Source organism: Rhipicephalus sanguineus, chromosome 11 (assembly GCF_013339695.2).
Source record: "Rhipicephalus sanguineus isolate Rsan-2018 chromosome 11, BIME_Rsan_1.4, whole genome shotgun sequence".
In the NCBI taxonomy this organism is placed as follows: domain Eukaryota; kingdom Metazoa; phylum Arthropoda; class Arachnida; order Ixodida; family Ixodidae; genus Rhipicephalus; species Rhipicephalus sanguineus.
The window spans coordinates 80,246,729-80,271,460 of record NC_051186.1 but is presented as its reverse complement, the minus strand read 5'-3'; the positions used below and the strand labels follow the sequence as shown (position 1 = coordinate 80,271,460).

Below are 24,732 nucleotides of genomic sequence, written 5' to 3'. Positions count from 1 at the left end.
CGAGCCGTGGCCTCCGTGACTACTTCTGGCTGCACGCGTTGGTGGAACTGATCGCGAAGGCCATGCTTTTACAGAGGTGATGGCGCCGATGACGCCGCACACCAAAGTTGACGTCACCGCCTTTGCTCAGCAGTTCAAAAAGCCCTGCGGCTGCAGCCGCTCTTTTTTTGCCAAGAAATTCCATTTGCGTTCACTTCTGTGAACTCTTACCTTGGTTTTCGAATTCAGCAAGGATCAAACTATGATTACACATTCCAAAGTCATTTTTTTAAAAAAGTGCTTCAGCTTCCCTTTAAAGAAATTCTACTGTGCACAGAACAACACTATGCTGCATGTTCTGGATGCAGGCAGTGGGCGAAGTCAACGTGAGAGGTCAGAGCACAAGCAGCCTCAGGCTCACCTCGGCCTCCTCCTTAAACTCCACGTGTTCGGGCGTGTGTTGGACCGTCCCCTGCTGGGGTGAAGGAGGGCGGGCTGCGGCGGTCTCATTCGTTGCCGTCGAGGCACCGATCTCGGGTTCTGTCGGGCACTCTTTCACTTTGGTGCGGCCCCAGCGGCCCTTGACCTTCTTGTTGGCACTGTCCCTGCAGTGAAACAACCACAAGGCATGTGCAAAACAACTACTAACATCTTCGGAGCTCTTGTAAATCAGTGCTTTAAGCAGAATTTATGCAGGCTTTGAAGGCAAAATTTCCAGGGTTTTCAAGGACTTTCAAGGCCTCAAAAAGCAGTTTCTGAGGATGTTCTATCTGGTAGCATGTATAATAAAACATTTAATCTAAAATACGTCAAAAAAGCTTACGAGGCCCACATTGTCTCAACTTCTGTAACTAAATCTTGAGCGTTGCAAATGAAGGAAGGGAATTTTAAAGGCTCGCTTCTTTTCATGCACACAAAAATGCCCACTAAGGTGGACAAGAGAACGACCACTGTCGTAGCTCAATTGTTAAGAGCATCGGGTGCGTAATCTGAAGGTTGCAGGTCCGGTCCCGACCGGTGGCAAGTTGTATTTTCGTCCAGGTTACTTTCTTCACATCTATATCATAATTACTATAATATGCTTAGGCCAGTGCAATTAACGTGCCCTATACCTTCTGTGGCTTCATTGTCTGCTGGTTTTCATTAAGCATTGCATATTGTATTCAAATCTGAATAGTGCATTCAGAGTGCATCAACAGATTCACTACTCTCACGTAGTATCAATTGTTCAGCATGGACCTACCCACTGCTGTCTTCACTATCCTGCTGTGCTTTGAATTCCTGTAGAAAGCCTTGTCAAATGCTTTCCCGAGTGTTCTGCACCTCAAACAATGCAGACGCATTGGGCGCAGTGCAGACCAGTGTGTGCACTGGTAAACACTCAACCCAGTAAAGTCAACTGTATGCTGCATAAAACGTGCTCTGAATAAGCCAGGAAGAGGTGGTTTACAAGCCACACAAGAAATGGCCACACAAATGGCCAGTCGTCCTTGTTGGTGATGCATGAAATCTAGGGGTGTGCGAATAGTGAAATTTAACCTCGAATCGAATTCGAATCGAATAGTGCCGAATAGTGGCCAAACATATCGAATCGAATATCGAATACCTTATTTATACAAAATGTGTACTGCCAGTTACGGCAAGACAAAGGAAAAATTAGGGACGCTACGGCGTGCCGAGAGTTTTATCACGCATTTCTTCTGGTGTGGCATTTGTTTCAGCTTTTATGGGCACGCAAGGATGTTGATAGAAGAGCCGCCATTCCGGTCAGCAGCTCCACTCCTAACCTAACGACTAACAGAGGGGGGTACTGTAGCCAGTTCCCCCCCCCCCCCCATGTTAGCGCAATACGGTTCATCTGACAACGGTAATGTTGTGCTTCATCGCCATGGGTGCTCCAGGCTAAAACATCTTCGGGTGCCCATTCACAGCAGCGTTTTAACTGAGTGCCAGAACGATTGGAGTTCCTCAACCAGTGATTCGGTGCGGCAGTGGTGACTGCCCAGCGTGAACAAATTTTTACATGCAAAGCCAATGACCAAGGGTTTCGCAGGCCAAAGTCAGGACGTTTTACGGCGCTTGCAGAATACGCGACCAAACTACACAAGAAGTCCGTGCCTTCGTTTCGGGAACCAAGTTGTGAAGGGCTTGACGGTTTTCTCGTGTGTTTTTCTACGTGCGGAAATGACATATTCTCCTTTAAGATCAGCATGCCCTCGCCTTTGAACCAGGATGTCGATGAAAGTTTTAACGAAAGGCCTGCTGTAATGACGTTAGCATTAGTTTTAGCCACCACTCCCTAACCGAGTTGCACCATTGGTCTTTGTTGCGTTTTAGATATTCGTCCTGTCGAATTATTCGAAACTTCGAATACTAGCTATTCGAAAGTCGAATCGAATTGTTCGATTAGTTACTATTCGATTCGAATTCGAAAGTCGAATATTCACACACCCCTAATGAAATCCAATCCAACACCCAAACAGTTAGATTGGATTGGCTAGTGTCACAATGCAACCCGTTGCTTCCAATGGGGCTAGTGGTAAAAAAAAACATCCACTAAAGGGCATCATTCACTGTACTCAAGGCTTTTCAAGTTTCGCTAAATATTACAGGGTTTTCAAGACCTTGAAAATGGCATTCCAAGATTCAAGGGTTTTCAATGACCAATGTGAGCCCTGTCTGACACTATCAGTCAACTGTTCTTTTCAAATGAAATCTTCATTTTCACTAATTTCATAGTTGAAATAAAGGTTATCCTGGTATGGGATGCACACCTGGGACCAACACCTTTCTAGTGTGGTCAGTCCACCAATTGAGCAAAACAGAAAGCTAGCCCAACAAGGAATCCCAACGGCTGCCTCAGTAGCACTCCTGATGATGATTGCATTCAAAGTAATAATAATAATAATAACAGTAGAGTCTTGCGTGCCAAAACCCCCAACATGATTATGAGGCACACTGTACTTAGAGGCTCCGGATTAATTTCGACCACCTGAGGTCCTTTAATGTGCATCTAAGTACATAGGTGTTCTTTTGATTTTGCCCCACTGAAATGCAGCCGCCATTGTTTGGAATCAAACCCATGCCCTCGAGCTTAGCAGTGCAAAACCTTGTGCACCAAGCTGCCACATTGGGTGATTGCAAGTGAGGACCCCACAGTTTGTGTTTGTACCTCTTCTGGTGCTGCCGGGCCTGCTGAAGGGCAGCATCCTCTTCCAGGGATCGCCGGCGTGCCTCGGCCAGAGCCTCCTCGTAAGTCTTCTGGCGGGTGCCAAACACCGACACGAAGTACACCACCACCAACGACACCAGAAAGATGGCAGCCGCACACAGGGCCAGCTCCATCGCACCACCCCCCTACACCTGCACACAGAGAAGTACTTTATGAATGAAAATACACCCGAATAGGAATCGAAACGGATGCAGAAAACAGAAAAAAAAGATCACTTGCATAACTTCCACTGGAACTAACTTTGTGATGATCAAGCACTGCAAAGAACGCAGACTTCGTTCCTTCGTTGTGAGTGCATACGAGGTTCTTACCTTGTTTCTTTTGTGATCTCGCAGTTATTTCTGGTTTATAATGATGTACATTTATCTATGTATATGGGGCGTCGTTTCCAAATAAACTTTCAGTTGCTAGTAGTGCCTTGTTCTGCTAAGTCTCCGTTCTTTGTAGCACTTCACCATCATTAACGTAGACGTACATGCCCAACTCGCAATCATTCTAAATGGAAATACCTTCTCATTACTCTATTATAAGTGTCTTACTCTATTTAAGTGTCATTAGTTCTCTTTTAAACTGGTAATGATGACTTGCTAGTGTGCCTTACTATGGTACGCCAACAATCATTAAGCAGTTTTTCTGTCCATTTAAATCTTTCGCATAAAGATTAACTTCCATTAAATTATTTTCAATTTACAAAACTAAACTTATTGCGATGGATGGAAAGCATGTACATAGACTTTTTTTTTCCACACGCATGGATGACGGAAAACTCGCAAAGCAGGCCCAGTAGAGTTGGCATGCAGCAAGAAAAAGAGGCAAGGCTGCATATGGAACACACAGGCAGCTCGAGCTTAGAAGACATGTGTAAAACACAAAAAGTAGGATTCTTTGATTAGTTACGAACAATCAAAGTATGAAGCAGTAAGAGTGGTAGTGGCACCTGTCAGTACCTCGCCTAAGGACACGTGCGCAGTTGAGATGTCGGGTGCGAAGACCGATTGTGCTTTCATTGATCTAACACCTGCCTAGCCACTTCACCACAGTGCTAAGTGCATCACTGCCACTTGTTTTAGGTAATCTGAGACATCAGCTTATACATGCGTCCCCTCCAGCATTGTCACTGGTGCTTGTGGAAGTTTCAGCATGTGCTCAACCATACAAGCCGCACATGCAATCTGAGAACATCCAGAAACATTCCAGAAGGTGCTCGCACATTTAGCTGCAGCCTGCACCAAGAGATAACAAGCGCAAGACTTTCAGAGATGGTGAAACCCAGTTGCCATGTGAAAGAAAAGGTGCTCTTGTCAATACATTACTAGGTCAGTATGAACTACAGGAGTGTTGACTGCATTAAAATGAGTCCGAAATGAGTAGATAGCTGTGTCAGCTTTGTTAAGCTCCTGCCAAGAAATGCATCTCGATTATTATTACATCCATGAGAGAACTGGCAATTAATATATCGTCACTTCCTCTTAAAAATTATTCGGACATCTCTTTATGCTTTGTTGAATATTTATTGCGATTCTCAGTAACTTGTAAATTATAACTAACTTAATTGTAACTAGTAAATTGTAACTAATTTGTTCATTTGTATATTCGTACAGTGAATGTTGTATCCTGCCAGTGTAAGGGCCTTCAGGGACCCTTGTCAATGTGCCTGGAGCAGCTTTTAGGCTTCAAAGCCATCAACATTTTATTAATGAAATAAAGTTTTAATCTTATTTTGCTGAGCTAGACATCTTGATTTCCTCAAAAAAAGTGTGATAACTGCCAGCCTGGAACTACAGCTCTGTATTTTAGCATGCAGTGGCTCTCTTTTTGCCATCGTGTTTTGAAGACCACCTTTGGGCTCGTATTCTTCGTTGCCATGAAACAGTTTCTGTGCCATCTTTGTGCTGTCAGTAGTAGGAGTATGCACTGGCTCTGCATATGAATATCTATATTTGTTTGATACAGTGCGACCTGATACTACAAGTATACATTTTGACTGAACGCAGTCAAGCATGACAAAAAATCCAGCGCAAATTACGCTAATTCTGCAGTTCATGTAGGTCTTGGTGTAGTTCTAAATTTAGTTATTAGTGCAGCTCCACTAGAGTGAAATCTGAGGAAGTGCATAGCATGGGCAAGCCAGCGATTCCCTTGGCAATTGCGCGCTTGACACCACCTCAGCAATTGCGCGCTTTCCGAGGCGGTGGAACTCTCTCTTGCACAGAGCAGGTCTCAGCCAGGCGTTTCAGAAGCATTTTTTATGATTTTAGGCAAATTAGTGCAATTAATTGTTGGTTATTTCTGTAGTGTCCTATTGCAGACCTTGTTAGATTATTTTGCACTGGTTTCGACCACTGTCAGCCTTATTTTCGGCCTGTAATGACAATTGTGTGACCATTCGACATGAGACAGTCGATGGACGACAAGTCGGGCCCCTAATGTGCTATGCACTTACAACACGAGGACAAAAGAATACACGGTGGACACAAGGTTAACAATGACGTTTATTAAATAAGTACTTTCTTGCTGGCTAGTTCCTGGTCCCTAATTACCTGACATTATACAGGCTCCCAGGCACTCACGAAAAATAGAACAATGGGCAGTCTGCACTCCTTCCGCTCGTGTCTTTTTTTTTTTTTTTGCACCTTTTGGCAATTGTGTCACTCAGTACATTTACCAGGTGTTAATATATTACATCAAGTACACCAATGCCTTCTACACGTGGCATCACACATCAACTGCAGCACCCGCAATAAGAACCAGACTCAAAGATCCTTTGTAACAACGAAAACTGTCATTACGTGCACTTGAATTTGAATTCACTGTCCATCAAAGCTAGGGAACGTTTGATGATGTATGCATCACCAAAAGTCATTCGGTTCACCTGTCTAATGACTTCAGACTGAAGACTCGGGAGGAAAATGCAGAGGCAGCAAGAAGAGAATGAAGGGAAACTTATGGTTTATTTACATGGCGAGCATTTCCTTACATGACGAACATTTCATCTTTACATCATGACGACTTCGTGCTACATGATGATTTCGGGCCGAATGAGCCCGCGGGGCCCATTTTAAAGGGTCCCTTTTCCCCAGATCCCTAGATCGGGGCATTGCTTCAAGTTGAGACGGTCCAATCACGTCACACACAGCACTAATGAGGGTGCTGCCCACACCTGCCCAGGTCAACGTCCTCAACTGGGGTGTGGCCACAGCACTCTGCACCTGTGGCACCAAGGCGTTTCTCCTTGCCATGTGAAGGCCGTAGGGCGATGGGTCACACGCTCGGACAGCCGGGCACAACAAATGGTCCGCCTCTCTAAAGTACCTCACCGCTCAATTAGCGGGACTGGTTGTCATCCACGCTGACGCCGCTGTCTCATCAAGGAAGATTTGGCGACAGGAAACCATTACGGTCGACTCGTCGAACCTTGGTATGTCTGACCGCATGGCGCCACGCTTCCCGTCTCGGGAGGACAATTCAAGTGAACGGTCTTCAGCAGGCAGCAGCCCTTCGGCGCCTTGTTCGAAAAACAGGAGACGCCACTTCCTTTTCGGCGCAGGAGCCAATCGTAACAGTAGTCAGCGTGTTCCAGACGAAACTCTTTATTTCGGTGAATTAGTGCCCGAAAAACAGAAAGTCAAACTACAAGTAAAACATGCTGTACACTGATAGCAGTGGACAGAGCACCGGAGGTCGATATTCTGCCAAGCGGTAAAGCACATCGGCCTTTATACATGTGCCATCGAAGATTTTAGCGTTATTGCTAGTGGCCGCGTAAGTTCCAGAATAAACTCTTATGTTCGCGTTGTGCACGTTATCTCACCGGAAGGATCTAAAATAATCTGGAAGGATCTGGATCTAAAATAATCTAATCAGAACAGTAGTCACATGTGTAATGGGCCAGTAACATAAAAAATATAACAAAATGAGCGCGTGTGGCAATATGCACTTTTCAATGAAATAAACCTAGTTTGGAGACAGCACTCTTTGCCTCTGTCCAGTCCCATTTCCTATTTTTGTATGCGCTGCACTGTAAACACTTTTTAAAGGGCCAAAGGTAAGTTGAAAGGAAGAATGTAGGAGAAGGCTAACCGACAGCAGGTGGGGAATTGAATGATTGGACAAGGCAAGAAGAAGGCCGAGGGAACACTAATGGACAGCATTCACTGAGCGTAAGTCATACAAAGCAAACATGTGCACTCACACTGGTGTACTATTATTTTTAAAACCAGCTGTTTGCCAGACGAATGCTCATCTACCATATAAACCAGGTCAATATTAGACTGCATTTGTAAAAAAATTTAGGGGTTTTCATGGAAAGAAGAAAATTTCAGGACTTTCACGGGCCCTGAAAATGTACTCTTCAATTTCAAGGGTTTCAAGGACATGTATGTACGCTGAGCATCGGGGAAGCCAAAAAGCTTTATTTATTTATTATAGGTCAGTACCTTAGGTAAAAGCACATGATCCCCCGTCTAATCACCATAACAGTCACTAACCACTCGCACTTAACGCCTACCCTTTGTCTCGATATTAGTGTTTTAGATACCCAGTGCTGGTTTACCCCACAAAACACGCGGTAATAGTGCCACACCTGCATAAAATTGCACATGTGCAATCTTTACTGACCGGAAACAATTTCCCAACGTATACCGAGTCTATCCATATACGATAAGCTGCAAGGAGGCTCATACCTTGGCTTGAATCAAATTCCACCGATCTTATCAAAGCGATGTTAACCCCTTTGAGACCCTTTGTACACAATTGTGTAGACCACTTGTTTTTGCTAGTTGTGTCGACTAGCGGCTAAGAAAGAGCAACATACACACAGGTTTCGATGATTTCAAACTCCTGCATATTAAATATGTCGTTTAACCTAGTTTTGCAGTCTACTGCTGCACATGATGACTTTTCTGAAGGCACTACCATGTTCGACAAGTCAAAAAGGAGAGAGTGATGGAGAGCAGCGGCGAAGGAGCTTGGAGCCTGGGTTGGGGGAGAGTAAAGCCTAGCAAAACGAGGAGTGCTGAGGCAAGGAGGAGGGAGGCGAGCACTGAACGAAAACTCTGCTAGGCGAAGTGGGGAGGAGACGAAAACTAAACAGAACTAAATGAAATTTCTTGGAAAGGTGGGATTTGAACCCGGGAACCCATGATCCGAAGGCGAGCGTCGTGACCACTGAGCTATGCAGGCACGCTAGCAGAACAAGCATTTATGGGAACCACATGACTGTATTGCTATGGGCAACACAACAAAAAAAACAGAGAGAATGCAAAAGAAAGAAAGCATAGCATGGTCTTGTGTAGTACAGTAAGCAAGGGAGTGGGAAAGGGATGTGAGGGAGAGGAGGAGGGCAAGGCCTCACCAGCTACGCTGTTTCCATAGTCCGTGTACCACTAGTCAGGGGCGGATCCAGGTGCCAACTTTAGGGGGGGGGAGTGGTAAGGTAGGGGGGGGGAGACAGACAGGCATTGCAGGCAGGGGGGGGGGGGAGGTGACACAGGCTTTGGGGGGGGCGATCGCCCCTACCGCCCCCCCCTCTGAATCCGCCACTGCCACTAGTGCGTAGCTGCCCCCAATTTCTTCTTTGCTTGAAATGAACATAACCGAAAACGGTTTCACACTTTATTTCTAGCCTGAAATTTGATTCTATTTAAGGAAAAACAAAACATGCATGTTTTCAGGATTAATAGGTATTTAATTAAATTTGATTCACATTAGTATAATTCACGCAAGCCAACATATTATGACATTAGTTTTGTTGCAATAGATTTACAGTGCCTTAAAATAATGTGTAAATTTGGTGGTGCACTTACAGACATCGCTTAATGTATGGTATCTGAAAGGGTTAAACGCCACTGTCCACAAAATTGTGCATTCTTCCTGTGAGAAATATTGAAGAATTTTGGTTTCTGCACGAACTGCATAGCATAAGCATTTTTTACCCGATCACGGCAGCCACAAACTTGAGTGGCCTGACAGGTGGTGCCATCTGGTGGTGGAGTGTGCAACCAGGCAAGCACAAAAATAAACAAGTGCATTCTACTTCGCTGAAGTGGAATGGTGATTCTAGTTGGCCTCCAAATGCATCTGAATCGTAGCTGTCATTGTCCGACAGCTCCAAGGAGCTTGTGCATGTGGCACAGTCAAAGACATGGTATAGCTGGTGTGCCATGCTCACCTTTCCATTGGGCATTTGCTCTTCGCGGCTTTTGCAGCTTTCATACTCCGCACTGGGGAAACCTGCATGCCTTGCACGACTTCCGGTTTTTACCACGTTATACGTCATGCGAAGACACTAATGCTCAGCAGGGTTTTGGTGTGGTGCTTTCTTGCTTATTTAAAATTGTTTTCGAATTTGCTGAGCATTTCTATTATCGGGCCTGTGACAGAAGCGTCTCGGAACATGGAAGTGCCATTACTTTATCATGGTCGAAAAATCACCAGAGATGGCCTTTAGGTTAATTTTAAGTGTGGCATGCACAATGGGGCACTGTAGTAGTTAGCATGTCTCATCCTTAGTTTATGCATGTGCAACGTTCCACATTGAGTTCGAGTTTCGCAGTGTTTCCTTACAAGTTCATCGAAAAAACGTTAAAGCGAAATCGGCCACATTTCACTAAACTGTTCATTACTGCAGGGTCATTACACTACGACGTCAATACTGGTGTTGATCTACACAATTATTTTTTATTTCTATTTATGTACAGCATACTGCGGTCTAAAGACCATGCAGGGGGCATAACCAAAACTCAGTGACAAAATAATTCAATAAAAAAAATGGAAGCAATAAAAACATGGTGAGGCAATAGAATACAGTATGAAAAATATAGTAAGATGACTGCAAGATAATGCAAATCGTCACTAGGGAAATATATGCATTGTGAGACAGTCACAATAGCTTGTTTTGTATGGTTATGAACAGAAAGACACACAGTTATCAAGGTCAGGATTATCCTTATTACAAAATGCCTCAAGAGGTTAACGTGTTTCATTCATTGATGGTCAGTGAAAGGGGCTGAAACTAAATGAAGGGCTATTGCAAATAACTCGGCAGACTCCTGGGCAATAACTTCCAACTGTCGAATATGGCAATTCATCGTCTGGCCAGTCGCAAGGTTTCGACACCTAATGACAGGTGCTAATGATTGCTTATTTGAACCAAAGTTTATATTAAGAGCAATTGTTGCATGTTTTTAAAGGGCCAGTGAACAGGCTCACACTTTTTTTTACAAGCTCACTAGTTTGTGTAGAAGGCCGCGGCGATCACATTCTGCGAGTATCACAGTGCTGCGCGTCACAGACACTTCATTTCGAAAAATAATTCCCACGCCGCTCTCCAGTGCCTGTACAATCCTCCTCGTATGCACAGTGATGTAACCTTACACATGGGTAACTTCACATATCACCGGCTTTGTCGACTGGTCCTCTGCACTACGAAACAGCGCTTCAGCCCCGCGGTTTTGGCCGCACTTCTTTACCGCGCCGCTCTGACACAAGTGAAACGTGGAGGAAGCCTTGCTCGGTCGTTGGCTGCATGCCCATGATGTAATCAGTGACACCGTGTTACGTCGCCGAAGTGGGTGCAGTCACGACAGCGGGCAACGCCTACCCCTCTTGGCTGCCGAGAAGGGTAAGAAGGCCGATCGAGAAGCCAAAACCAGCCGAAAGCAGGATGTTCTATACCCCGTAACTTCCTTATTACTGTACTTCTTTATAAAATTCTTGCGGCAGCTTGTTCACAGCGTACAAATGTGCAGTTATAGCTTCATCATACATTTTGGACCACAGGGTCGTTTACTGGCCCTTTAAACGCAGTGTGCAACACTTTTACGCTAGCCTGCGTTTCACATCTTCATTGTTGAAGTTGGATGGCACAACCATTTGACAGGACACAGAGAAAAGGAATGGTGAACTCCCTTCCGCGTTCGCACGGAAGGACGAAGTCTGAATGATGGGCGCTAAAAGAGCAATAGCCGAACGCCTTGGTATTTACTGTAGAGATTGCAGATGCCAGCCAATCATTATGAACTTCACCACTGCGAGCAAGAATGGAGGTAAAATGACACACGAGATGATCGAAGCCGCTCAGACTGCACACCTGGGCAGCTTGTGCGTAACCATGCCGTCAGTTAACCGTAGTACAAAGGAACTAGATTTTCTAAAGCCGTAATCTGAAATCGTGTATCTTTGTTGTTCCCTTCTGTTGATCCTAAGAAAAATGATTATGCGACCATATGGGTGGATTGACGTTGCGGGATCCTTCATTATCTTCCCGTTCTGTGGAAAATGGAATAAATCCACTGTTTGCATGTTATCCCACTGCTGTGTGTAAATCTTTTCTGTGCGTCCCGTCCAAATGTTGCACTATCCAACTTCAACTGCGGTATAGCTACACGCCCAGTGTTCAAGCTTAGCAAGTTTCACATTAATTACCTGTGCCCGTGACGACATTCACATGCAGTGCCCTAGGCAGTCATCTGAGATGGCTGTAGCGACCCAGTTATTCAGAGTTATCAGTGCTATATCATACACACGGTTCATTTTGTAACAAAAGGGTGTTGTTTACTAAAACATACTTTTTCTTGCATTGATATAAGCTGACTTGTACGCAAATTACAATGCCATTGCATAAACTGTGTAGAAGTGTGAAACTACTATTTCACTATTACCTTAATTATTACTGTGTCTTTTTCTATACATCCAAGGTATATAAGCATTACACCAACGAGTAAATGTTGAATCTCCACTTTTTCTTGAACGCTCAGCATCCACTATGTCTTGGGGAAGTAACAAAACTTAATCATTAATTGAAAGACCCAATGTAATCCTAGTTTCTCATAAAAAAAAAAGAAAATCTATATTCAGCGATATTTTTTTACAACATTCCTACTTGTTCAGAAGGCTTCATCATTTTAACATCGCCATCAATGAACAATTGTGCAAAATGTTTAAAGCGTAGTTTGTTTCCAAGAACAAAAAAACACCCAAGCAGGAGAGGGCTTTCACGGTGGTTCTTGGGATAATGTAAACTATTAGTAGTTTATGAATGTGAGACAGCCAAACTTCTATTTCTGGCACTCACTCGGTGCTACCGAATCCAGCAGAACCGATGCAAACTCAATCATTTATTATTTTCCGGATCATGCGTGTTTGAAGTCAACAAGCACATTCATTTTCAAAGGGGGCACACTACAGCTCTCTACATGTTCCACCGCTGCATCGGAGCAGCTTGTCCCACTAGAGTTATCACACACATCGCCCGTGAGGAGATAAATTTTGAGTCGCAACCGAGCACAGGGGCCTGTGGATGGCGTGTCACTTCCGGGCTAAACGCATTTTACGATACAGAGTGGCCCTGTGACACCGCTTTTCGCGAAACAAGAGATGCGAACTGTCGATGCTCACAACATTACCACCAGTGTCAGTATAATACCCGTAGGCTTCGCACCAGAGAGCTTGCATGGGTTCGTCCGGTCGTGTTCCAAGTGAACGAGACAATTCACGCGACTTTCGAGGTGGAAACCTAAATTCTTCGCATACAAGCAATCGAGGAACAGCACCGTCGTCTGCTGAACACAGGAGGGCGTGTTCAGCCGCGCTGTGTGGTGGGAGCACCGGGAACCCACGCTTCTGATCCCACACCCAATTGACAAGCCCTTAACGGCGCGGATTCTGAGTAGACCGGACTTCGAAAACAGAGGCCACACGTACTCGTTAGCCAAATCTCGAGGCAATGGTCGGAAGAAAAGAAAGAAAAAAAAACGAGGCCCTGTCAAATGCCCGACACCACATCGCAGCCGAAACACCCCGGCACACCGCTTCTGCGATCAAAGCGCGCCGCTCCCACGGGACGTTGGCCGAGCCACGGCCCTGGTAACTCGCGTCGAGGATTGCAGGCCCCCTTTAATCGCTCAATCAGCAGTACCGCACGTCTAGGCCTAAGCGCAGCCCGTACTGACACATCGGGTCGTCGACGTGGAGCTGCCGTCCCGGTTGCACGTCGCTGACAGCCGCGAAACGACACGATGGTGCGACGAGAACGCACGCTGCGACAGCGGCTCACCTTGACTACGCAGTGCCGAGCGTATCTTCTGTCGCCGAATAACAGGTGCAACACCGGCTCACCACAGGCACACGAACACACGCATGAGAAGTGACCGCAAGACCGGCGACACTGAACCGAGAGGCAGCCGATTGGCTTATCTAGACCCACGTGACTAAAAGCGCGCCGTCGCATTGGCTGGGGGGCGCTGCAAGCACCACTCCCATTCGTCAACATCTGCCACGTTGCGACGCGAACTGCAAAATTGTTTCGTGGTTTCGGTGTTACAGTTTCGGTAGGTCACTCTAGTTTCGGTATTGGTAAAGCTGTTGACGTCGCGCTAACGCTACGCCGTTTCCCATCGCTCATCTCTCACGAAGTGAGCAAAAATAAATGAACGTGTATTCTTTTTTTTCCTTCACGATATGTTGTCCCAGGCGTACTTATCGGGGGGTGAAGGGCGGGGGGGGGGGGGGGTGTTGAGCCCCCTCTCCCCGCTCCTGTCAAAACGCGCACGCGTAGGTTGCATCATTCACGCACTTCTCATAGCGATCACCGTCGGTCGCGCTTTCGCAGACCTACCACTGACATGAACTTTTTTATTTCAACGCAACAGTCCCGCAAGTATGTGATGGATGTTGGTAACGAGCTGCTTCTGCACAACGAGCCGTTCCCGGGCCAGTACAGTACGACAAGCTTTCCCGCCTTGGGCGCCAGCAATGCACAGGAGGCCACTGCTGAGCAGGGGCTAAAAAACACCAGACAGTTTCGTCCACACCTCGACCAAAACTTACTTTGGCGCAAGTTGTTGTTTTATGAAATTACGTTGACGTTCGGCTGCAGCGCATCATTCACACCATGCATAAATTAAGCGACGCGTCTTGTATCAAAATAAGGCATATGCAGCCACGAATAATCGGATTGTTACCGTTCTTTTCTATGCTCCGCCGAGCGGCAGACCATCCCACCATTGCATATGGGACCATGGAGGGAGGAAAGCTATGGGAAAGCGCTTTTCCTTCCTTCATGCAACAATAAGGGACGCGCAATCACGTGATTTAGCGCACATATTCGATGGGGCCGTGGCAGAGGAGGAGAAAGTATACATCGAACACCTCCAGATTTGCATGTTTTGTTACGGGCCAAGCGTTCGAACGGGTGATCGAGATACTCCAAACTAGAACGTGCGACTTTGAAGCCCTCTGCGATCGAGAGGCACACACCGCAGTCGAAATTTAGCAGACGACAATATCCAGCAGCCAAATTTGTACTGGGAATAACGGCACAAACGATGGAAAACAGAACTATAAAAGACGCATGCAAAGCGCCGTTTGTCACTTCTCCTGTCCTTTGTGCTGCATCAGTCATTTGCACAAATTCGCCGAAAGTTGCGGAAGGTTTATCGCGTTCGTTGTCCGGTGCGATCCCGGCCGCAAAATTATAGCTTTGTGCGAGCACGGCCGGACTATATATAGCCTGCACACGTTTTCCCTTTAGTCCGAACGTGTTCTGCAGCCGCCCCAGCTGCAAATTACGCCAGCGCCACTTCATGCCTGCGGATGCGACCACTTGCCGCGTCGTCTGCTAGCGCGCGATGAACGACCGCATTGCACCACGCTCAGTGTGCATGCGTAGCCCTCGCAGCGATGAAATTTTGCAGAGGGTGCCGTTAACTATTGGGGTGCGGCTCTCTCTAAGGCCGGTGCGAGTTTGCACGTGTTGCTTTGTCTATTGCATCTGTTTCAGCTTACGTATGATGGACACTTTAAGCAACATTGTGCTGCGTTAAATTAAGCAGTGATGATGATGATGGTGTGTGTGTGCGCGCGTACGGGGAGCCCCCCCCCCTCGCTAAGAATCTAGGAGGGGGGGTGGCCCGGGATTTTGCAGCGCAAACAAGACAAGGTCGAGAAAAGACGCGCGAAAACAGGACGAGGGCTGACTTAAGTGAATGTTTAGTCACAAAAGTTACATATATATGTGGGCGCCCATCATCAAAAATTCAGACGAAACCTGTCAAGAAATCAACTTCTTTCCAAGAGTGACAATGACGACGTGCTGACACACCTACTTGCTTCAAGATTAATGAAATATATGCCTCAATGATTTCGCATTCAAGCGTTTCATGCGTTCGTTTCATAAACGCGGTGTTATGAAAAAGTGGAGTGAATTTACAATGTTTACAATTTACAAGATTTATATAGACCAGACCTTCCCGTCTGGCCTATATAAAACTTGCCACAACTTAACGGGACCTTGTACACAACTTGAGTATAGAGCTAGGGAACATCAAAACGTGTTTGCGATCATATGTCTTTTCGGCAATATTTTCATTATCGGTGCAAGCACGTGGCAACTGGCACGGAGCAGTGAAATCTCCATTTACTCCGCGTTTATTTCCCGATTTTTAAAGACGGTAGTCTTTCTTGGGGAACTTAAACGCAGAAATTTGGGTCTCTCTGTCTGTCTGTTTGTCTGTCTGTCACCCGATTTAGCGAACCGGCCAAAGTTGAACCACTTGCTTACCGCTCACCCATCTTGAACTGGTACGGCTGTTCATACACTTGTGAACGTTGTCGATCAAAAAGTAAATATTACGCATATCTGAGGCGCAACATCACTAGGTAAGTATTAGGTGGTGTGTTCCTTTAATAGAAAATACATAGATACATAATTCTAAAGACCCTAGTTTCTTAAGCTGCGCTGACAATGCCTATGCGCACCGACGAACGCCCTCTGCCACGGAGGAAGGAAACCCTCTGCACAAGCTCATGTTTCCCGACGTATTGCCAGATGGCATCCATATCTCACGCAGCGCCTCCTCTATCGTCTTTACACGGCATTTCCAGCGGAGCACGCAGATACGCGGCCAATTTTTATTACATTGTGCGAAACGCGATGCAAATAGATCGCTTGAAGTTTATTTCTTTCACATATGTTGAACGGTTTTTTTTTTTTTTGTCCTTTCAGATGATTACAAACGCTTTCACACAAATTATAAATGAGGGCTCGTGCATTCCGAACGCTTGACTTGTTCATCAAACCTACTTGACCTCATGTGCTGACACTATTTTTTTATCGTCAACTGCAAGCAGTTCATCGCTTTTCCTCGTTTTACCAGTTTCGAATGAGCGCTGGTGCCAGGCAAAATATCCTTCCTTGACCCGGGCATGTACACCCAATGAAAATGCTTTGCGGTGAAATAAAGCCCGATGTCAAGGGACTGAATAATTTTGTTGCTCGGCGCTTCCCAAGTAAATTGCAAAACGTACGACGATTTTTAAAAAGACTTCGAGGTTTCCTTCAACAGTATTTACAGATCATTCGTCAGATTCTCGAAAAATGAACAAATAACCATAAACAAACCTGGATGTATTGATTACAGACTTAAGGTTCAGAATAAGGTTCGCCTGTACTCTCTCATAAATAGAGTTTCTTACAATAATTCTATGCTCTCATATATACGAGATAAAAAAATATCGCACAAAGGTGGGCGCAACACAGCAACGAATACAAACGCCAGCTTTCTGAGTATAAAATTCGCCACTGAAGCCAACAGCCGTAGCCTGGAGATAAAATTCTAAAAGTGTCAAGAGTTCATTTTAGTCGAATTTTAAAAGTCCACTGCACCATGCTCTTCAATCTTTTGTCGCACTGCCCTGAATAAACTGGGTTGAGGCACCGAATAGTACAGATCTGCGACGTCGATAGAAAAACCGGCCACGCCCTTCCACTGTTCTTGCTCCAAACGTTGCACAACATCACTGGAATTCTTCACAAGATATGGGTCATTGAGCACAAGCAGCCCCAATTTTCTTTGAAGGAATCTCCCCAATAAAAACTGCCAGCCACCTCGTTCTGAAACGATTACTCGTAGTGGAAAATCGGGCTTCTGCGCCTTGCACGTAAAAAAAGAAACATTTCCAAGCTGTCTTTCTTTTTGTTCGTTTCTTTTGCTGATTGCCTTTTGCCAGCCGCCTAATTTACGGGACTGGACAAGGCGACTGCCACTTTTTTCCTGTCAAGTCTGTCAAGAATTGCAGCGCTGGCCTTTTCGCTAAGGCCACATGGTTGAAGTTGAAGTTGAAGTTGAAATTTATTTGCATCATCATAATGCGGGAATGCTCGGGCAAAAAGTGAAAATCAATTCACTTGAGAAGCGCCCAAGCCCCCATATACACGGCACACAAAAAGGGCTACAATATACACTAACAAGAAATTTAACCGTTTCACATTGCAGGTCAACCTCTAATGTTATATAATATAATGCGAACAGCTTGATAATAATTACAAACACACAGAAACACTAACACCACTTGAAGAACAAAGCACTCACATCATGGAATGAAACACTTTCGTATATTGCGTATGCTGCACTGTTCCACATGAATATCTTGGAGAATCAGTTTGTTCAACAGAACTGCAAGTGCATGACGTAACATTTGCTGTCCATGCTTAGTACGACAAAATGGAACGAACCAATACTCTTTGGTGCGAAATGCATATACAGAGGTATTCGTTTTCAGCGATGATATGCTAAGAAATGCATGCTCGCAGTTATACACAGATTTTTTGTAGCGCATACATAAAAAGAACTCGTAAAGTTGGGGCACGGGAACAATGTTAAACTGGCGAAAGAGTTCAGCAGTGTGTGCATTGTAATCAGCATTAGCGATATGACGCAACGCCTTCTTTTGTAGCACATGCAGTTTGCTAATGTTAGAGGATGTGGTAAAATTTCCCCAAACCATCGTTCGCCATCGTGTGCGCTCTTCAGGGTATTTTGTAGCATTAGCTACACTGGCCGAGGCGGAGCAGTTTCGCGTGGCAGTTGGAGAGCCGTGCTGCGCATGCGCGAGGAGCAGTGACGTCACACGGCGCACAGCTGGCGCACCGGAGCCGCCGCGCGCGTCTCGACAGTCTGCGCATTCCAGAGGAGTGACGTCATAGCAGTGGCAGAAGCATTGGCGCGTTCGCGCGCCCAGCTGTGCGCCTCGGTTACGTAGTGGCCGTCTGACGCTGCGCCGGAGCCGTTGATAGCGCCTCTCATTTTGCGCGCATACCCAGCTGGACGTATCAGTGGGGGTATACATATAGCGGGGAGGAGGAGGAAAATAAAAACGGAAGGACAGGGAGGTTAGGCAGTTGTCAGACCGGCTGGCTGGCGTTCGCCAGTGTGGTATAGGGAACCAGCGCTGGAGTTTCCGCGGTGTGGGCAGTGCCGCCCTGATGGTCAAAGCGCGCATACTCTAGCCGCTCCCGCGGACGAAAGTGGCGACTGGTTGAGGCGATGCGGGCGCGTATCGCCGAAACAAAACAAAACTGCTGGCGGTACTGTTGCGCGTTCAAGTGCCAGAACACGTAGAAATGAGGGAGGACGTATCCTTTTATGTTTTTCCTTCTAAAACATGAATGGGAACGGATGCGGCGTTGCATCCCGGAGCAAGAGTTGCGGCATCCCGCAACTCGCTCTCCTGTCTTGTGGCGTCGGGCTGGTTTCTAAACCGAATTGCGCGTGCCTGCTAGATTTATTCGATAGTGAGGGCCACCAGTGGAAACCAGGGCCAACGAGCAGAATTTAATCGGCGTTTTGTCGTAAATACACATATTATGGAGCATGCGGCATATGTAACAATATTTTCATCTGACCACCACCAAGCTCCTTCTGATGCCACCGCGTGCAGTGAATAGAATACGATAGGGAAGTAGTCTACGTTATTTGCAAGCAGTTACGCAGAAGGAAACTTGTCTGTCTACGAGATGTTTACGGGGGCAGGTTCGCCGTAGCCGCTGGACTGTTATGAGAAATATGCACCGCGATGGATGCCCCCGTTGAACTTCACTTGTGCTACAGACAGAGTTCTTGTCACGAACAAAGCAGCGGACTACTCGAAGCTTAGCTTTCTGGAGTCAGCCGATGCGGTAAAGCTCCTTTGTGGCTGCCGCGGCGAAGAGACATCGCAATTTATGCCTCGCAGAAAAGGGTCAAATGTCTTGGATTTTTACTCGCCGTTTAATTCGCCTAACGTACTGTATTAGTTTTTTCGCTTGCCTGTGTCTACTTAGAATAAACGTGTTTGATCGACATCGACAATTGCTGGCGTTTTACGTGCCAAACAAGGTATGATTATGAGGCACGCCGTAGTGTCAGAATCCGGATTAATTTTGACCACTTGGGGTTTTTTACTCTTCACAGATAATACTCAGTACGCGGGTGTTCTTTGTATTTCAACCCCATCGAAATGCGGCCACCGTGGCCGATAATCTATCCCGCGCCCTCGAGCATAACAGCGCGACACCATACATGCTATGCTAGCACGGTGGTTTGCTTGATCAACGTCCCAGGGCTGGGCATACATACCATGGCAGAAAAACGTTGACGCAGCTACCCCTTGCCACTTACTTTCTTTTTACTGCAGTAGTGTGCTGCTGGTATCAACGCAGCACGTACGTACTTATCAATCGAGGCTTGTGAGCTTGCACTAGCTTGACACAAATCTCAGGAGGCAAACAGAAAATGGTGACGACAGAGTCGCCACCACGGCACAGCACTCTCTCTTAGACGCCGTATGCACAGACGCAGTCTGCTTTGCAGAGCTTCTCTCCGTTTTCCAGTGCTTTCATGAGAAAGTAGCCTTCAGACAAAGTTACTTTTTTCTAAACCATAGAGCAGTACTACTGGCGCTATGGCTGCTCGAGCTGTTCGCGCCAAAATGAAGCACGGAAACAGCGCACGCGCGTGCGCTCACCGCGGTACAGCGCGGCCGCTCGTCTGAGCGCGAGCGACATAGCCTTCGAGATTAGCCTGCGACGCGGAGGCCATGCGAGCGGCTGAGTTATGTCGCGACTGGGTTCACCGGGGGGTTAAATTTCGGGGGGGGGGGGGGGGTGTTGGGGGGTTCAACCCGCCCCCGAAATTTTTCGATTTTGCTTGCCTATATATACACGCACACAAACAAACACACGTACATACATAAAGTATGGTTGAACCCCCCCCCCCCAAAAAAAAAAAAAAAAAAAAATTCTGGCTACGCCCCTGGCAGAGTGCTCTACTCAAGGATAGCTTTCGTGTAGCTCAGCTTCCTCGCGCTTCTTTTCATATTTGCGCTCTTTTCAAGGAGCCCAACTTTCCACCTAACTGTGTGACAGCGATGTACCGACGTGCAAGCTCGGCGATTCTCAAGCGCCGTTGAAACGTTCGGCCAGATGCTTGCTCTACGCTTATCGCTTTGTTCCGCACTGAATGCTAGCATTTGAAGATGTTCACATTCGGTTCATATTTGTATAGTCCGCAGCTGTAAGAAGCCAGCAACCGTAGCTCGCAAGAACATCGCTGGCAAGCATACAGGCTTTCTGTGACCGTGCCACGAGATCAATTTCTTCCGCTTTATAACAGTACCTGTGGTCAAGTTCTCGGCATCGTTGATATTAGGCCTACAAAGTAAGTCGCAGTTACCTTTTGTATTCATCACTCACAATGAAGGGTCCTTGGTAAAGCGTAGAGTGACATGTCAAATGTTCGCAAGCGTAGTTGAAGAAAGCAAACAATAACATTTCAATTCGTTCACCATTCTTACAGACTTATCCGCAATCGGTACGCCGCATCATTTTTAAATGTGGCATGCATTTGGTTAGTTACACTGTGAACCATATATACGTCATATCCATTGCTTGAATTACACCCTAATAACACAGAGTGAGTAGAAGAAACCCGCGAAGTTGCTTTTTTTTAAAAGTAAATTGACCGCAGCTATACAATGCTCGGAATAAAATAACTCACTAAGCGCGTTGGCCGAAGGCGTCATCAACCACCCCTAGGGCTTGGTGAAAAAAGCCCATTCTGTGAGCTTATTGTTTATACACAACCTTCCAGATTATGTTAGTTCAAAGCTACGACTTTGAGCAGATGATTATGTAATATACAGCGCAGTTTCCTCCAGGGGCGTAGCCAGGGGGGGGGGGTTGGGGGGTTCAACCCTCCCCCCCCCGAAATTTTTCAGTTTTGCTTGCGTATATAGGCACGCACACATACAAACGCACGCACGAACATACATAAAGTATGGTTGAACCCCCCCCCCCCCCGAAAAAAATTTCTGGCTACACCCCTGGTTTCCTGACTCACTGATCATCAGCGCCTAAAAGATTTTTTCGTTTCATTTAGCAACTGGTGTGGCGCCTGGAGAATGAACATAAATTTCAATAAAACTGTTACAATGTCTTGCACTAACAAGCAAACGCCCGTCATTTTTTAGCTCCATGTATTATACGAACTTGAACATCGTCGACAGCAGGTTGCATGGAGATAAAAAGAATGATAAAAGGCCCCTGACACCAAAATCAAAACCTCCGAGATGTTTGTGTTGTTTGATTGTCCGGTATACGTGGGCACTTCTGACCGATTATTACCGGCGAACGTTACCTTTAAGATATTTTATTTGTTTTAAAGTAAGCCTGAGTGCTCATCTGAGTTGGCAGCACCTCGCGACATCGCCACTGGCATGACGTAGATCGAAGCCCCTTGTGACGTTCCACGAGTAAAACGAGTATGGGCGACGTCACAGACATTTGCGGCGCGCAAACAATACCACGATTGGCACCCGGCTAGGGCTATTGCTCCTCAACCATAGGCGTGCGCACGGGGGGGGGGCGCCCCCCCCCAAATCACCTAAGAGGAGGGGGGCGCAAAATCTGCCCCGTACGTTGACCCTTCTAGTCACCTAAGAGGGTGGGGGCGCAAAATCTGCCCCATACATTGACTTAGTGGGGCGCTGCGATGAAACTTTGCCCTCCCCTCGAATGAGGAACCCTGCGCACGCCTATGTCCTCACCCCTCTCGCTCTGTTGTCGGGCTGCTCTAAAGGTGCTTTTGGTTGCTTAGGCAAGGAACGCTTTTTCTGTACCGAAGCACCCACATCGCTTCATTCCTTACCGCGTGCGAGGCCCCAATTTGAAAACTGCGTTTTTTCAACGACACCAAAACTCAATTGAGTGCACGTGGTCTTATGCGCTCCCCCGCTGTGGGGCGCTAGTTTCTTATGGTTTTAGGCGGACATCTCGAAGTGACGCAAAATTGGTCGTAATTAACGACGCTGCCATTAATTATACGATACGTTAGGGCATTTAAGATTCAGTTTCGTGATTACCAGACACAAAGCTACAAATTACAGTAAAAAAGTCACAATAAAAAATTTCGCTGGCAGGGGTTAAGCGCATTCTCTTCTCTCGTCCCGACGAGCGCGCCGGAAGCTACAATGGGAGGGATAGCACGGGCGGAAGAAGCCACGTAAAGCGCACGTCATGACCATGAGCCGCGTGATGAAATGCGATCGCTCTCTCCTAGGGGTGAGCGAATAGTGAATTTTAGAACCGAATTGAATAAGAATGAAATAGCGATGACACCGAATGGGAACACGAATCGAATACTATTCGAAAAATTTGGCAGATCCCATGCCTTGTGGGAATCGTGTGGGAATCCATATCATGCGAAACAAATCTTCACCACCTTTAACAAAGGAACGTTACGATTACTTTTAACCGACAAAAAATACCACAATTATGTGAACTGGGGCAAGCTCGTATACAGCAGCAACTAGAGCCATAGAAATATTTTGTAACTGCAGGTTCAAATACAGCAGTGATTGCTGTATTTGAACAGCAGTGTTCAAGGTGTTCAAATACAGCAGTGTTCAAGGTGGCACTTTGTCAACAGCTTTTAAATAAAACTGATATATTAAGCAATATTCATGAGTAATCGTGGTCATGAATGTCATGATGAAGATAGTGGACTCATGACTCCGTCACTTCGATCAACACTAGAGTTTTAAAGGGGCCCTGCAATGCTTTTTGAGCATGGTCAGGAAACGCTGCCGATCTGTAGTCGAGGCTTCCTGGAACACGCGAGCCAAACATTAGAGCGCAGAACGCGGCCTGGATGGAATTTACAGTTAATTCTTAAAGTCAGTTAGAAATCGCTCCCTCTTCTCTCTAAAAATGATGCCACTCACCTACCTTTGGCTGATTTGAGCATCGCGTGCTGCATGGTTACCGTGGCCGCCGCTGGATGCCGCCGCGTGCCCGCGCGTGCGCTCGCGATCACACCGAAAGTATGTTTTAACAAGACTGTTTGTTGGCCTAGTTGGTACTTGCTTAATGACATTTCTTAGTCGCGAAAGAGCACATACACAGAGCAAAGAAACACACATCGACAGGACGGGCGGCACTTCCAACTGAATTAGAGGTGAGCGCAAACCCAGAAATAAATATACACATACATACATGCGCAGTCTCAACACAACATTATGCTATCCAGCTTCGAACAATCTCTTTTCTGATCCGTACAACGTCACCGACCTATACACCTTTCTCCTTTCTTGCTCTGTGTATGTGCTCTTTCGCGGCTAAAAAATATCATTAAACACTGAAAGTAAGCTGCGCGTTCGAAGAAAAAAAAAAGAAAGTGCTCGAGGTCATGACGCACGCTGACGAAAGGACGCATCTTTTTGGCCTCTTGTCATCCCTCTCCCTGCGTATCGTTCAGCACGCTCGCTGTTAAGAAAGGAGAGAGAAAGCGCTTGAAGCGTGCGACATATCCCTGTAACTCCGCTCGCATTTGACTGATTCTAAAAAAACTTTTGCTGCGTGCAATTCGTGAAGCGTCATGCTCTAATAGTGAGACTATTTCGTTATTAGTCGGACAAGTGTTGCAGGGCCCCTTTAAACGAAAAAATCTCACCATCTCCACGTAAAGGGAACCCTGAGTAGTATGCGAAGCAGCCATGAGTCAACTTACATTTCTGTAAATGATTTATGATCTTAATCACTGTTCATGGTCCTTCCATTCGAGGTTCCCCTGATGCTGTTACTCGTCATATATATGACTTGAAGCTCAGGGGAACGGTTCCCCTGATGTTGTTTACGGCCTTGTGGTCCGTAAAGTATAAAGTTAATGGCTCTTGCTGCAAAGGTTGTAGCTTGAAGTTTGAGAATGCGATGTCAACGCACCCGTTTCGCTTCGGCTTCGCGAGCCCGAGCCCGCCGCTCCGGATCGGCTGGGGCACTGGCTACGCCGACGCGACGCCGGGGGGACAGGCCTCGTTCACAAGCTGCTTCGCATCTAAGGGTACCAGTGCTGGGCAGTATCGAAGATACATGTATCTTAGATACTATCTTAGATACTCTATGGGTATCTTGTATCTGTATCGCGATACGTCTCGCAAAACGAGTATCTCTATCTATTTCCGATACATTCGATAATGTATCGGAAATTTTATTTTTACGCCAGAAGACACGTACCTTTTGTTTTCTCGTTTTTTTTTTCTTTTTGGTTGCGCCGATGCCGCGACACTTGCTCTTAGTCACAGTTCTGCGCCGCGTACTCCACTGCGTGCGGCGTCTATCGCGCAATTTCTGATGTTGCTACAGTGTCGTCATTGAAGATTCCCTTGCGTCTTGATTCGTAACGAAATGTGATGCGTGTGAGAATAAGGTT

General features: G+C 46.3%; 1 protein-coding gene across 11 annotated transcripts in view; it reads right to left on the bottom strand.

The window, feature by feature from the left end:
- The window catches only part of LOC119375196 (GRB10-interacting GYF protein 2), a 676,837-nt gene extending 663,420 nt beyond the window's left edge, over positions 1-13,417 (bottom strand). For 6 of the 11 annotated variants that reach the window (XM_049420363.1, XM_049420367.1, XM_049420368.1 and 3 more), the window contains exons 1-3: positions 13,266-13,416; positions 3,152-3,342; positions 401-584 (exon numbers count right to left, since the gene is read on the bottom strand). In XM_049420363.1, coding sequence (XP_049276320.1) covers positions 401-584; positions 3,152-3,324 — 357 coding nt within the window. In that variant the 5' untranslated portion in view covers positions 3,325-3,342; positions 13,266-13,416. Of the gene's footprint in view, positions 1-400; positions 585-3,151; positions 3,343-13,265 lie in introns of all 11 variants that reach the window. The other 5 variants (XR_007417936.1, XR_007417935.1, XM_049420360.1 and 2 more) reach the window with 1 other exon arrangement.
- Between the last annotated feature and the right edge of the window lie 11,315 nt (positions 13,418-24,732).